Source organism: Rhinopithecus bieti, unplaced genomic scaffold, assembly GCF_001698545.2.
Source record: "Rhinopithecus bieti isolate Rb0 unplaced genomic scaffold, ASM169854v2 scaffold_24392, whole genome shotgun sequence".
Classification (NCBI taxonomy): Eukaryota; Metazoa; Chordata; class Mammalia; order Primates; family Cercopithecidae; genus Rhinopithecus; species Rhinopithecus bieti.
In genome coordinates this window covers 3,474,559-3,487,596 of record NW_016812542.1, presented here as the reverse complement: position 1 = coordinate 3,487,596, position 13,038 = coordinate 3,474,559, and the positions used below count along the sequence as shown (strand labels likewise).

The 13,038-nt window shown below is 50.6% G+C and overlaps 1 protein-coding gene across 3 annotated transcripts in view; it reads left to right on the top strand.

Moving 5' to 3' along the window:
• The window catches only part of CACNA1S (calcium voltage-gated channel subunit alpha1 S), a 78,211-nt gene that overhangs the window by 15,346 nt on the left and 49,827 nt on the right, over positions 1–13,038 (top strand). For all 3 annotated transcript variants that reach the window (XM_017896514.1, XM_017896513.1, XM_017896512.1), the window contains exons 3-7: positions 6,782–6,921; positions 8,682–8,824; positions 9,003–9,155; positions 11,333–11,538; positions 12,849–12,952. In XM_017896514.1, coding sequence (XP_017752003.1) covers positions 6,782–6,921; positions 8,682–8,824; positions 9,003–9,155; positions 11,333–11,538; positions 12,849–12,952 — 746 coding nt within the window. The remainder of the gene's footprint in view (positions 1–6,781; positions 6,922–8,681; positions 8,825–9,002; positions 9,156–11,332; positions 11,539–12,848; positions 12,953–13,038) is intronic.

Genomic DNA, 13,038 nt, shown 5'->3' with positions numbered 1-13,038 from the left:
AAAAAAAAAAAAAAAAAAAAAAAAAACAGTACTTACCTTATAAGGTTTCAGTGAGTATTAAATGTATGCATGCGGCCAGAATAGAGCCTGGCGCATACATGGGTGCTTACTAATGCTTAGCTATTATTATCCTCATTACCCAAGACAGCACTGGTCTCCCTTCTTCTCCCAGCCCCCTTCACCCTGAACGTACGGAGCCCTCCTGGGACCCTCGGCCCCATTGTCCCTCTGTCTAGTCAGCCCTGGTGTGTCTGGCTCGCCCAGACCTGAGGGAGCCTGGTTGCCTGGTGAGGGAAGTGCTATACAGGGAAGTGAAGAGGGAACTGGAAGAGGGAAATGAGAACCCTGAGATGGAGGTAGGATGGCAAGGGAGACCCATTCCAGTTACATCTATTTGGGTGAGCGTTCGTTAGACTAAACATAGCCACTTCCCTCACTCTTCAATGGGTCATCTGCCAAACCTGGAGAATGAGGTGGTTGTGGAGACATCAGGGCCCTGGACATCCAGTGTGCGACACAGCCATAGAGGCCAGCACATCAGGCCAGCCTACCAGAAACTCTGTTACTTCAGTCATGGCAGGCAGGGCCTCCTCGCCTTTGGCGGGCACCTCATTCCCCTCTAAGTCTCATTTCCCTCCTCTGTGAAACAGGAAAAACAGCAGAGCCGGACCAAACCTCTGTCCACAACTGAGGTGTGCTAGAAATGACTTATTTTTTCCTGTGAACCAACTTTCCATGGATCCTGAGCGCATATCCCTCTAGGATGGAGAGGGATCACTGCAGCTATTCTGGTGCCTTCAGTTATCCCGCCTACCTGGGGAATGTGCCCAGGCCCTGGGTCTCAGGCAGTGCGCAGGTGACAGGGTCATAGGTCCTCTGCACCCTTCTTAAGGCAGGAATTGAGCCTGAGTCCTCTTTCCTGGGGGCCCCAGTGCCTCCTCCCAGATCCTGCTACACCTTCACACTGTGAGTTCTACCCCGGAGACCTCCCAATGTTGCAGTGATTCTCAGGCTTTGGAAGACAAAAGCCTGGGCCCTGCCACAAACCAGTCCTGAGGCAAGGGGGCCCAGCCCTGCTGTCAGCTTAAGGGAACAAGAAAGTGGGGGAATCTGGGAGGAAAGCAATCATGAATATTATAAAACTGTCTTCTGATAGCACCTGCCAAGGCTGTGTGGAGAGCTTCCTGTAAGGTCCCTAAGAGGGAGGGGACATTTGAGGATGTCTGTCCTCCACCCCAGCTTGAGCTCCCTGCAAGCACCCTGGGCTTCCTCCTCTTTAGTCAAATCTACCTTGTCTCCTTGTAGTACACATGCCTTAAAGAGTTAACAACAAGTATGAGTCCAGTGCCTCCCTGCTCCAGTGAGATTTGTGCCTGAGCAGATCACTCTGTCTTGACCCTAAGGAAGGAGACTTTCAGGCCCAGGTGACAGGCAGTCATGTGGTGGCAGTGCACCTTCCCAGGGAGCCCTTCAACTGCAGACACTTTGCTGCCTTTGCCAGCCCCTCCCCAGGCCAGCCGAGTAAGGTCCTTTCAGTGGGCTCTGTAGGTCCCAGAACCCTCCAGGGGGGCACATGGGGAGCCCGGGAGCCTGGAGTCCTGACCAGGCCACTGTGTCAGGGGTAGGATTGCAGGGGAAGAAGGTGTGGTAGCTGCTGCCTCTATGGTCCCAGATAGGGACACTGGCACTGGGCAGATCCCTTTGGAGGGAAGCCCAACCAGTTCTCATCATCTTCCCACAAAGCCCCATGCAGGCTGGGGGAGGAGAAGCATTCAGGACTGGCTGACCCTTGGAGATAGCAGACTCAGCCTGAAAACAGAGGCAGTGGGAGGGTGAGGGGATGTGCGGTCCCAGCCCTGCTGTTTTCAGCCCAAGACTCTGGGAGTGCCTGGCTCCAGTGACCCTGGGAGCAGGTACAAGGCCTGTGCATCAGGGGTCACACACCAGGACAACCTCCAGCTAAGTGTGGCCCCAGGGAGTACCAGTTAGAGGCTTGTCTATGGAAGGATGAGAATTCCCTTGAAGGGGACATTTAGTAATAAAGGCGCTTGTTGGGGGCTGAGGTAAGGGAGCTCTCACGTCACAAAGTCAGACGGGCTCACTGTCCTCCCCTGAGCTCAGAGATCAGGGGGTCAGGGACAGCCACTGCTCTCCTGCTCTGGGATCAGGACCTGAGGTCCAGTGTCTCTTCTTAGGAATACAGATCCCAAGGCTGCACCTGGTTTGAAGGTGAGCAGAGATTTTGACGTTCCATTGTTCATTTATTCAACAAACATAGCTTGAGGGCCTACTGTGTGCTGGGCAGGATGATGCATTCTGGGGCAGGGCTTCTCAGATGATCTGTAGGGAAAGACCACAGTTGGTCATTTTTAATTTCTACTCCATCATGGCCTGATACATGGTCCTACTGTGTGGGACCCCTCCACAGTGTGGGCCAGCTGGGATTCGCCATGTGACTTTGACAAATCCAGAATGGTCTATAGTCCACCCATATGTGTGGAAGTGGCTGCAGATTGCCATAGAATTTTCCAAATGCTTACTCAATGCCTCCACTGACCTCGTCTCAGAGTGATAGTGATGGTGTGCAGCCGCACCTGCCCACAGCCTGCACCTCTCGCAGCAGTGCCCCAGGACACTGGTTCATTCATTCCATCACAGCACTTTCAGGCACTGTTCCAGATGTAGTTGACACAGCAGTGAACAGAGCTAAGTCCCTGCTCTCAGCGATATTATATTCAGGTCAAGAGAGATGGGTCAAATAAATTAACAAATATATAGCGAGTCAAGTTTTGACAACAGCTAAAAAGAAAAATGAATCAGGCTAAGAAGATAGACAGTCAAGGGGTGAGAGCCAGGAAGGTCTCAGTGACAAAGTGACCTTCAAGTTGGGACCTGCAAGGAGGAAGCAAGTGAGTCATGCAGATATCTGGGGAAGAGTATTCCAGGCAGAGAGAACAGCAAGGGCAGAAGCCCTGAGTCTGAAATAATTTCATCTGTGTCGGGGGACCATACGCCCCTGGGGGAAGGGCATCAGAATCACCAGTTGGTGGGGGCCTTCTCAACCATAAAACCTCCCCTCACCCACCACCAACAGCAACTCCAAGAAGCCTTCTTTGGAGAGTGACCCTGGCCCCCAAGCCCAAATGCTATTACTGATGGGGGAATGTCACCTCTCTCCTGTTCTTGGGACAGAGAAGCCATGGAAAGTCCCCACAGTTAGGAACACATGTGAGGATGACATGGCCTCAAGGAAGCTGCAGTCTGTCAGAAGGCAGCAAAGAGCAGCACAGGATTATAAGGGATGGTGAGGACACAGGGCTGGTGCTCCCTGTGGGGGGTCAAAGGGTTGTAAGAGGCAGGAGGTCTACTTGGGCAGTGGGCCTCAGGGACACTCTAGGTAGAGGGGCCGGGATGAGCAAAGGTGGAGGCTGGGGCAGCTAGAGAGCTAGGGGACCTGAAAGTCATTCCACATGATTGACGGGGTAGCCAGCAGGCTGGTGGCAAGGCCAGAGGGATCAGCAGGGGTCATGTTATGGAGGACCTTGCATGCCATGGGAACGCATTTGGATTTTCTGCTAAGTGTTGTGGAGCCATTGCAGACTTGCAAGCAAGGCAGTGGCTGGATCTGTATGGAGAAGGGCCCAGGGGAGGAGATGTGGATGGCGGTGGACCACTGCAGGCAGGGGAGAGCAAGCAAGGGCAGGAGCAGTTGAAGAGGAGGAGCTGGATTCTGGAGATGGTAGGGCTGGAATGGCCTGTACCTGCCAGACACTGGGACCCAGGGAGAGCAAGAGGGAGGAGGAGTCCAGAAACACCCTGGGGGTTTCTGGCTTGGGCCGCTGAGTGCCTTTGGCTGAGACAGGGACACATGAGAAAGAGCAGGTTTATCAGGAGGAGGAGTTTTGTTTCAAACATATGAAGTGTGAGGTGGGTCAGAGGCAAGCCCTGGTGACCACCCACAGCCATGACATCAAACAACAGCTCTGTGAAAACCAATAGAACATAATGGAAACCAACAGAACACAGTGTAGGCAGAAAACAGACCTTCACCAAGGGTCCAGGTGTCTCATAACAATAGCTGTGATGTATTCAGCATTTGGTGCATGCCAGGCAGGGGTAGCCACTTACTCACAAGGTGCCATTTAATCCTCACCATGACCCTTCAATGTAGCTCTCATTATCTCAGTTTTGCAAATGAGGAAACGGAGGTTCACAGAAGCTTAGGAACTTGCCCAAAGCAGCAGAGCTGGTGAGAACCATCACACCACGTATCTCCTGCCTCCCACCTGCCCATGGTGGGCTCTGGGGGTTGTCACAGGAAATTAGGATGTTTTAGGAAGGTTGATGACTTTGATCTTGGGGAGACAGCCAGGTCTTACCCAGGGCATCCAGTCCAAAGCTTAATAAATATCTGTGGAATGACTATCCCTCATTCTTCCATGGAAGACTGAGCCCAGGCTGCAGAGGCTGTCAGCCAACCCAGTGTGACATTGATGACACTGTTCCTGTGATGCAAGAGTGGATACATCCCTTTTCCCTCTCCTCCGGAACGAGGGCTCATGCTGTGTGCACACACAGGGATTGTATGGTACTGAGTTTTACTTCCAGGCACTTCAGGGTTGGGCTGGAGGGAGTATGGTAGAAAGAGGCAGGCCTTGGAGTTAACAGGCTGAGGAAACTGAGTGACCTCATCTGAAGCCCGCAGCCCCCGACAAGCTCTCTCTGGGCCAGGCTGAGCCAGACAGGCAGTGGCAGGTGCAGGCAGTTATCTGGTGTTCATGGCTGGCCGCCCAGCCTGTGAGCACTGCAACTATTTCAGGTCCTGCTTTTCCTTGCCTCAACCCCACTTCTGTCTATCCCCCTGGGATTGCAGCAACCTGAAATTGTAAATGCTGCCTTGACTTCACTCTCCTCCCTTACACTTTTCCCTTAATGGTGTGCCTGACTCCCAGGAAACCTGTCCTGCAGAGGAGGGGAGATCACCCACCCGATTCCAGGGAGATCCCTCTGTAGTTGGCCCAGTCCACTCTTCTTGCCAGGGAGGGTGCCCAGACCTCCCTTTGCAGCTCCCCTCCATGGAGTGGCTGCTCCACGATTCCCCACGAGTGCCAAGCACAGTCTCCATCAACAGGCCCTTTCACAGAACTGCATGGCTTTGCATTTTAATTATCATATTACCATTTTCTGGAAGAAGGGGAAAGCTTTGGGATCACAAATTAATAGAAGGAATGAAGGGCAAAATTAAGAACAGCAAGTCTAGTCCACGTATGCTGTAGTTTTCCCTTCTATGTGGAAGGGGAAAATCATGCTTTCAGGAAAATTCTCTGAATGACAAGTTTGGAGGATTCTGGAGCCCTATCCACAATAATGAGCCATGTGAGGGCCTCTTCCCTTGCTTCCCACACCTACTCACTTGCAAGTAAAAATACATTATCTTCCATATCATTAATGGAGTGCCCCATTCCCCAGTCTGGCTCCGCAGTAAAGGAACTGTGAATATTGAGTGACGCCTCCGCAGTGTGCTGATGGGGAGGGCCCCTGGTCCCAGGAGATGCTTCCATGGGTGTGAGTGTTGGAGACTAATGGGGGCTGGGTTGTGGGCATACAGCCCCCCTTGTTGTGTGACTCCAGGAAGCACCAATCAGGATAGATCTGTGTACATATATACACACACCTCCTGGAGCTGTGCCGTGCTGCAGCCTGGCCTAGGCTGCAGGCTAGGTCAGCACCTCCTCGGGAGGCTGTGCTTATCTGGGGAGGCCTGGAGGCCAGAGCTCTTAGAAGCTGCCAAGCCAGGGTTCAGATGGCTGCAAGGAGAGCAGTTTCAGCCTGGAGTCCCAACAAGAGAGGCCTGCTTCCTCAGTTAGAAATAGCTCTCACCTGGGCCCAGAAGAGGGGGAAGGGTGACAGGACTAAGGATAGGGTAACACAGAGGATCAGGCTACAGGGTCAGGGCCTGGAGTGTCGGCAGGGCCTTCTGCAGAGTGGGGCTGAGCTGAAACCTCAGCCTCTTACCTGTGCTCCCCACACACAGTGTACCCCACACTCCACTCACCCTGTGTAATAGGGTCATGCCCTTTAAGGAGCTGCCTAAAGGAAGCCAATGTGAGGGCAGGTGGGGCGGGCAGGGAACCTTAAAGGAAAATGAATTAAAGAGCAACACTGCCCAGCAAGGGAAGGCATCTGGAGTTCTGAGCAATCCACTACCATCTCCTACCATCCATCCCCTGCATGGTGGGAGAAGAAAGGTGCCAAAACCAGAAAAACCACCTGGGGACTTTCATTTTGGGTGCCTCAGATCCTTCATATATTCAACCCATTCTCATCTCTGGAAGTCGAGTAATGAAAAAAAAAAAAAAAAAAAAGGCAAAAATCCCCATGCTTCATGGAGTTTATATTCTAGTGGGGAAGATAGATAATGAACAAGATTTCATATATATAATATATATAGATATGGTATTTAAGCTAAGAGTAAGTGCTAAGAAGACCAAATTAAGCAGAGCAGAGGAACATGAAATGCTGGAGATAGCTTGCATTACAGTTGGTGGCCAGAAAAGGCCTCAGTGAAGGAATTTTGAGTAAAGACCTGTGGAAAGTGAGGGAGTGGCAGTGCGGGGGTGTGTAGGTGTGGAGGTAGGTGGGCATTCCATCAGCAGGTGCAAATGTCCTGAGGCAGGCGTGCCTGAGCAACAGCAGGGAACCCAGCATGGCTGCAGGGAAGAGAGCAAGGGTGAGCTCGGAGAGCACAGAGGCATGCTGTGGACCACGTTTGCTCCCACAGGAGAAGCTGGAGTATTTCTTCCTCATCGTCTTCTCGATTGAAGCCGCCATGAAGATCATTGCCTACGGCTTCTTATTCCACCAGGATGCTTACCTGCGCAGCGGCTGGAATGTGCTGGACTTCACCATTGTCTTCCTGGGGTGAGAGCTGGGTATGGGGAGACTGGAGGTCAGACCCTCACTGAGGACTCTGTGCCCACTGCCACCACCACCAGCATCTTAGAGGTGGAGTGGGACTCCACCGTTGTGCTAACCCCTGCATGGAGCAGCCTCTGTTAGAGGCTGGCCTGGCAAGGGTGCTGTCCATGCTGGTGGAGAGTGGGTCATTGCTCCTGACCCTGCCCGCAGGTCACAATCTCCTTCCCCAGCTAGATGCTATAAATTCCATTATCCTCCTCACATCACACAAATTTGGAAATGATATGGAAGGTTCCACTGGCCAGCAGTTTCTGGATGTTCATAAGTTTCTCACCCTCTGTCCTTTATTAGTTTATTCCATGGACCTGTATTGAGTACCTGTTATTCAGGTTCACAAAACGGACATTTATTAACTGTATTAGTTTGCTAGGTTTGCCATAATAACATTCCACGGATTGGGAAGCTGAAACAACAGCAATCTATTTCTCACAGTTCTGGAGCCTGGAAATTCAAGGTCAAGATGCTGGCAGGTTTGGGTTCACACGGTCTCTCCTCTGTGCATGCGCATCCTTGGTGTCTCTTTGTGTGTCCAGAGTTCCTCTTCTTATAAGGACACCAGGCAAACTGGATGAGGGCCCACCCTAACAACCTCATTTCATCTTCACCACCTCTTTAAAGACCCTGTCTCCAAATACAACCACATTCTGAGGTGCTAGGGGTTAGGGCTTCAGCATATGAATTTAGAGGGAACATAACTCTACCCATAGCATTACCGTAACTACCACGTAATGATAACAATAGCATTTATCAAGTACTTAATATATGCTTACATGCACCGTCTCATTTAATTCTCACCACAATCCTGTTTTTCCTCATTTTATGAATAAGGAAGCTAAAGAACAGAAAAGTCAAGCAACTTGCCCGAGGTCACACAGCTAGCTGGTGGCAGTGCTGGGATTCAAGCCAAAGCAGTCTCGGTTCCAGAGCCTGCATGCTTAACCAGAATGCTGTCCTTTAGTTCCGAAAGGATGGTGTTGGTTACCTGCTAGCCATCCAGTGCTACTTTTGGCTCAACAGGGAAAATAGAAGAATTCTGTGAATCGGCCTCTGCCTTTTACAAACTGCCCTGGTTGGAAGCCAAGACAAGTGCGTACAGAATAATAGAGTGCAGAGAGCAACACCTCACAGCACATTGTTGTTTCGTACGCAATGTGTCCCAGGGAGTTCTGCCGTTAGAAGGATTCGGAGGCGAAGGAATTTGAGGTAGACTTCAAAGGATAATGGAAATTTGAGTAAATTAAAAGAGGAAGAGGAGGCTAGTAGGAAAGAAAATAAAGGGCATTATCAAAAAGTGCAGCCAGGAAGAAAAGCGTGCAGGGAGAACTTGCTGTGGAGTTTCTTCTCTGGGTCGCCACTGAGTGTGATACAGGTAACCTCCAGCCCATGTAGGGGGTGCTCAGCCCTAGGGCCAGGGACGACACCTGTGGCACACATACCTCAACCCCGTTGAGCACGCAAAGTAGACCTCACAAGTGGAGCACCACTCTTTTCCCTGAGTATGAACTTGATGTCAGAATCCTTTTAAGTGAAATTCCCCAGGTAAGCATGATCAGATCATTTGTTAGTTGATGAACCATATTTGCCATCTCTCCCCCAGGCCTTTCCACAGGTGCTTGAGCATGGACAGGACACAGGGCCCCAGACCACTGGGGCAGTGGCTTTTCCAACCCCTGGACCCCTTCTCTCCCTCTTCTCCATTCTAGGGTCTTCACTGTGATTCTGGAACAGGTTAACGTCATCCAAAGCAACACAGCCCCAATGAGCAGCAAAGGAGCCGGCTTGGATGTCAAGGCCCTCAGAGCCTTCCGAGTGCTCAGACCCCTCCGGCTGGTGTCGGGGGTGCCTAGTGGGTGGCAGTGTCCCTGCAGACCCCTTTCTCCTCTCCCTTCCTGTTCCCTTGTCCCCAGTTCTGGGTCCCCTTCCTACCTTGACATCTCAGAGGCTTCCCAGAATTTATAGGGAGGGAGGGCCGTGAGACCAAGTGGAGGTGACTCCTCTTTTCCCCTCCCTGGCTTCCTCTGCAGGCCTGCAGGTGGTCCTGAACTCCATCTTCAAGGCCATGCTCCCCCTCTTCCACATCGCCCTGCTGGTCCTCTTTATGGTCATCATCTATGCCATCATTGGGCTGGAGCTCTTCAAGGGCAAGATGCACAAGACCTGCTACTTCACTGGCACAGGTGAGCTTCCAGGGAAAGTGGGACTGTGGGACAGGGCCTAGGACGGCTCAGAAGGGGGAGCCACCCTACCTGGTGAAGGAGCCCAGGGCTTGGCCATTGCCCCCACATCTATTGACCTTGGGAATGGGCTTTTCCTGGATAGGGAGGACTTGGAGGAAGGACAGCTCTACCGGAGTCAGTGAGCCAAGAAAGTGAGCAGGGGCCTGGGCCACGGCTTGTTCTGAAACACCCTTACCCCCTACCCCACATGCAATGTGGTATATTCCAGGCTCTCTGAGCCAGTGGTGGATGGAGACACAGGCATGGGATAAGCCTGAATTTCTATGTGTACTTTTCCTGTCACATAGTTTTAGCTTTAGTCTGAGCTGCCCCTCAGAGCAGGCACCCAGAATAGGGTCTGAATGGGACCTCAGAAAAAACACCCAAGAGCCAAAGGCAGTCATTTTTTGAGTTTCCAGAAATAACCTACATTGAAGCCCAGATATTCTTGAGCTGAACCAGCAGTTCTCAAACTTTTTGGCCTCAGGACCCCTTTTCTCTCTTATAAATTTCAGAGAGCTTTTGTTTATGTAGGTTTTGATCTGTTGATATTCATGGTATGAGAAATGAAAACTGAGGAACATGTCACAATATTAATTTATTAATTCACTTTTAAAGAACAGTAAGAAACCCATGACATGAGAACATAAATAGTACATTTCTAATAAAAAATAACTAGATTTTCAAAAACCAGTAATATTTGGTGAGAAGAGTGGTGACGCTATTTCACACTTTTTGTAAATCTCTTCAATGCCTGGCTCGATAGAGGATGCTGGACTCTCACATCAACTTCTGTGTGTGCGTGCTGCCACATTGCACCTCATGTAGCCTCTGGAAAATTCCAGTCTACATTGTTGAGAGAATGAGAGACAGATGGGCAACTAACATCTTAGCAGTATTGTGAAAATCGTTTTGGTCAGGCCAACACCCTGTAAAAGTATCAGGTCCCGCTCTGAGACTGGCTGCTCTACCCTGCCAGCAGCTCGCTGGGACTTAGCCTCCTCCATGAGTCCTGGCATTGAACTCACCAGAATAACACTCCTTGACCTTCAGTGTCTCAGGAAACTCTACTCACCTCCTCATGACCACTGACAACAAAGGGACAGTCAACATCAGTCCCAACCCCAACTCACAAGAGTAAACTCTGGTCCAGCTTTCAGGGGTTATATTCCCAGACCCCTCCCATCTCAACCTCTTCCCATCACCACCACAATCTACATCCTATAATAAGCATTATCAGGATGGATAGGAGGGGACCTTTGATCACACCTTCAACCCAAATTTGGAGGTCTCAGTGGTGTTCTCATGAGGTCTTGAGGAATGCTGAGCAGCAGTGCTCAAAAGCCCCTCTCAGATCAGGGCTTCTGACTTCATGGGATCAGGGGCCCCTCAGGACCATCAGTGTCCTCTCCTTTCCATCTTCAGAGCATTGAGCCTACATGCTAAATAGGTTAATAGCCTACACGGTAAATAGGTGAGGCAGGGTGTTCCAGTTCTGATGAGCCAATCTAATCTCTGAACACAAAAGGAGACTGTAAAACATCCTAAGATGAAAGGGGATGCAGGATGTCATCAGAAGTACAGGATTTTAGAGACAAGAAAGCATCATCCAGGGGAACAAAGGAGAGTGCAGGCTCGGGCCTGGCGGGAACTTCCCCTGAGTGCAGACCCCTGCCCCGTCAGCTGGGTGTCTTGTACAGCTCAGCCCAGTGCTTTTGGAGCTTCTCCAATTTCACCTCCCAGACATAACTCTCAAGTCAGAACATGTGAGCCCTCCACCTCCAGCCCTAGCCCAGCCAGGCAGCTGCCTTCTTTTTTAAAGTTCTGTGGGAACAAATGACACTCAGATTACTCCTCTTTCATGGGTTGCACTGCATAGGACAATTAATCCTAGAAGCTGACCCTGCCATGAGGCCCGGGGGCCCAAGACGTAATTCCTGCTGCCTGTAGCCATCCTCAGCCCCAGGCATTCCTCTTCACTGTCACCATCTGCTCCGTGTGAAGCTGTCTTTTGCGTTTTCAGCAGAGTGTCTTTAGACTTACTGCTCAATTCTCTTAAACTGCTCTTATACACCTTTCCTCCTGTCATTGTCCACCTACTACTGTTGTCTGATGCTCCCTCTGCCTTCTGCCTCCAGATATTGTGGCCACGGTGGAGAATGAGGAGCCATCGCCCTGTGCCAGGACAGGCTCAGGGCGCCGGTGCACCATCAATGGCAGTGAGTGCCGGGGTGGCTGGCCAGGGCCCAACCATGGCATCACCCACTTTGACAACTTCGGCTTCTCCATGCTCACCGTGTACCAGTGCATCACCATGGAGGGATGGACTGACGTCCTTTACTGGGTGGGTCTGGGCCCGGGCCTGCCAGAACCATCTCCCTTCATCCACAGGTTTGCAAGGGAGCAGGGAGGGAGGGCTTGTCAGTCCACACAGGAGGGCAGTCTCTGACTTGAGTGACCACAGCTCCCTCTTGCTCCTCCCTGGGGAATCTATACAGGATGTGTGTCCCCTTCTGGTTCCCAGGTATGTGCCCCAGCAACTTATGGGGAAATCCCCACGATACAGTATGTCTATGCAGGATCCAAGGGGCAGGTGAAGAATGGAAACCAGGAAAAACCTGGCTGTGAGTGACTTAATTCTGATGGCTTAGAATTTCAGACTTTTTGAGGAATGAAGGGCTCTTTGAGTCTTTTTCCTTTCCTCTGCAAGACTGCTTTCCCATATAACTATTATAAGATATTAGTTTCCTCACCTGTAAAATAAGGATAATAACACTGTCTATATCAGAGTTAGTGGGAGAATTACAACAGTGCCTGGCACACGGTCAAGACTCCATAAGAGTTTCTTTGTTGGAGTATATTATTTATTTGGTGTTTGTTAAGAGCTAGTTAGATTTCTTATTTCATCCTTCAATGATGGAAGGCATTGCTCCCATTTTACAGATAAGGAAACTGAGGCTCAGAGAGATTAAAGTAACTTGCCCACGGTTAAGAACTTAGTGAGCAACAGAGCCAAGAATCGAACTCTGATCCCCCAGCTCCAATCCGGAATTAACCACAATATGATGCTGCCTATTAGGGGGGTGGGGGGATTGTAAAACTGTCAAATGCTTTGCAAATGTAAAAGATTAGTGAAATATTTATTGTAAGTGTGTATTAGGAGAGCAAATTATTTAAAATATCAAAGGACTGTCACATGTATGATTTCACCTCTATTTCAAGCCTGTGAGGAGAGACAGCCCATGTCATTATCACCATTAGGCGGATGGGAATAATGATCAGAGATGTTAGGTGACTTGTCCAGGGTCACAGAGGTTGTTCATGTGAAAAATCTTGGCTTTAAATAAATCAACCGGAGATAAAGTCTATGAGGGAGGTCAAACACTCTTGGTTGGAGGGAAATTAGGTCAGTCTTGCCCGGACCAGGTAGGCAGTCAGCAAGTCCTCCCTAGGGAGATCCTTTCAGACCAGATCCTAGTCCTCAGGCTGGAAAAGGCCTTCCAGACTAGTCCTCAGGCTAGGAAAAATGTCCACTCACTGTCCCAGGGTGGCTTCTCTCCTTGTCCCCCAGGGTTGGGTGGAGTCTTAATGAGCAAACTTGGGGAAGGGGAGCCAAGTCCTCAACTCGGTGAATCACACCTCTGTCCTGACCAGGTCAATGATGCCATCGGGAATGAGTGGCCCTGGATCTATTTTGTCACCCTCATTCTGCTGGGATCCTTCTTCATCCTCAACCTGGTGCTGGGTGTCCTGAGTGGGTAAGAAAGTTCAAAGGTAGCCAGGGGGGAAAGGAGAAAGAGGAGGAGGGGAGAAGGAGGAGGAAGGAAAAGAACCGAGGGAAAAG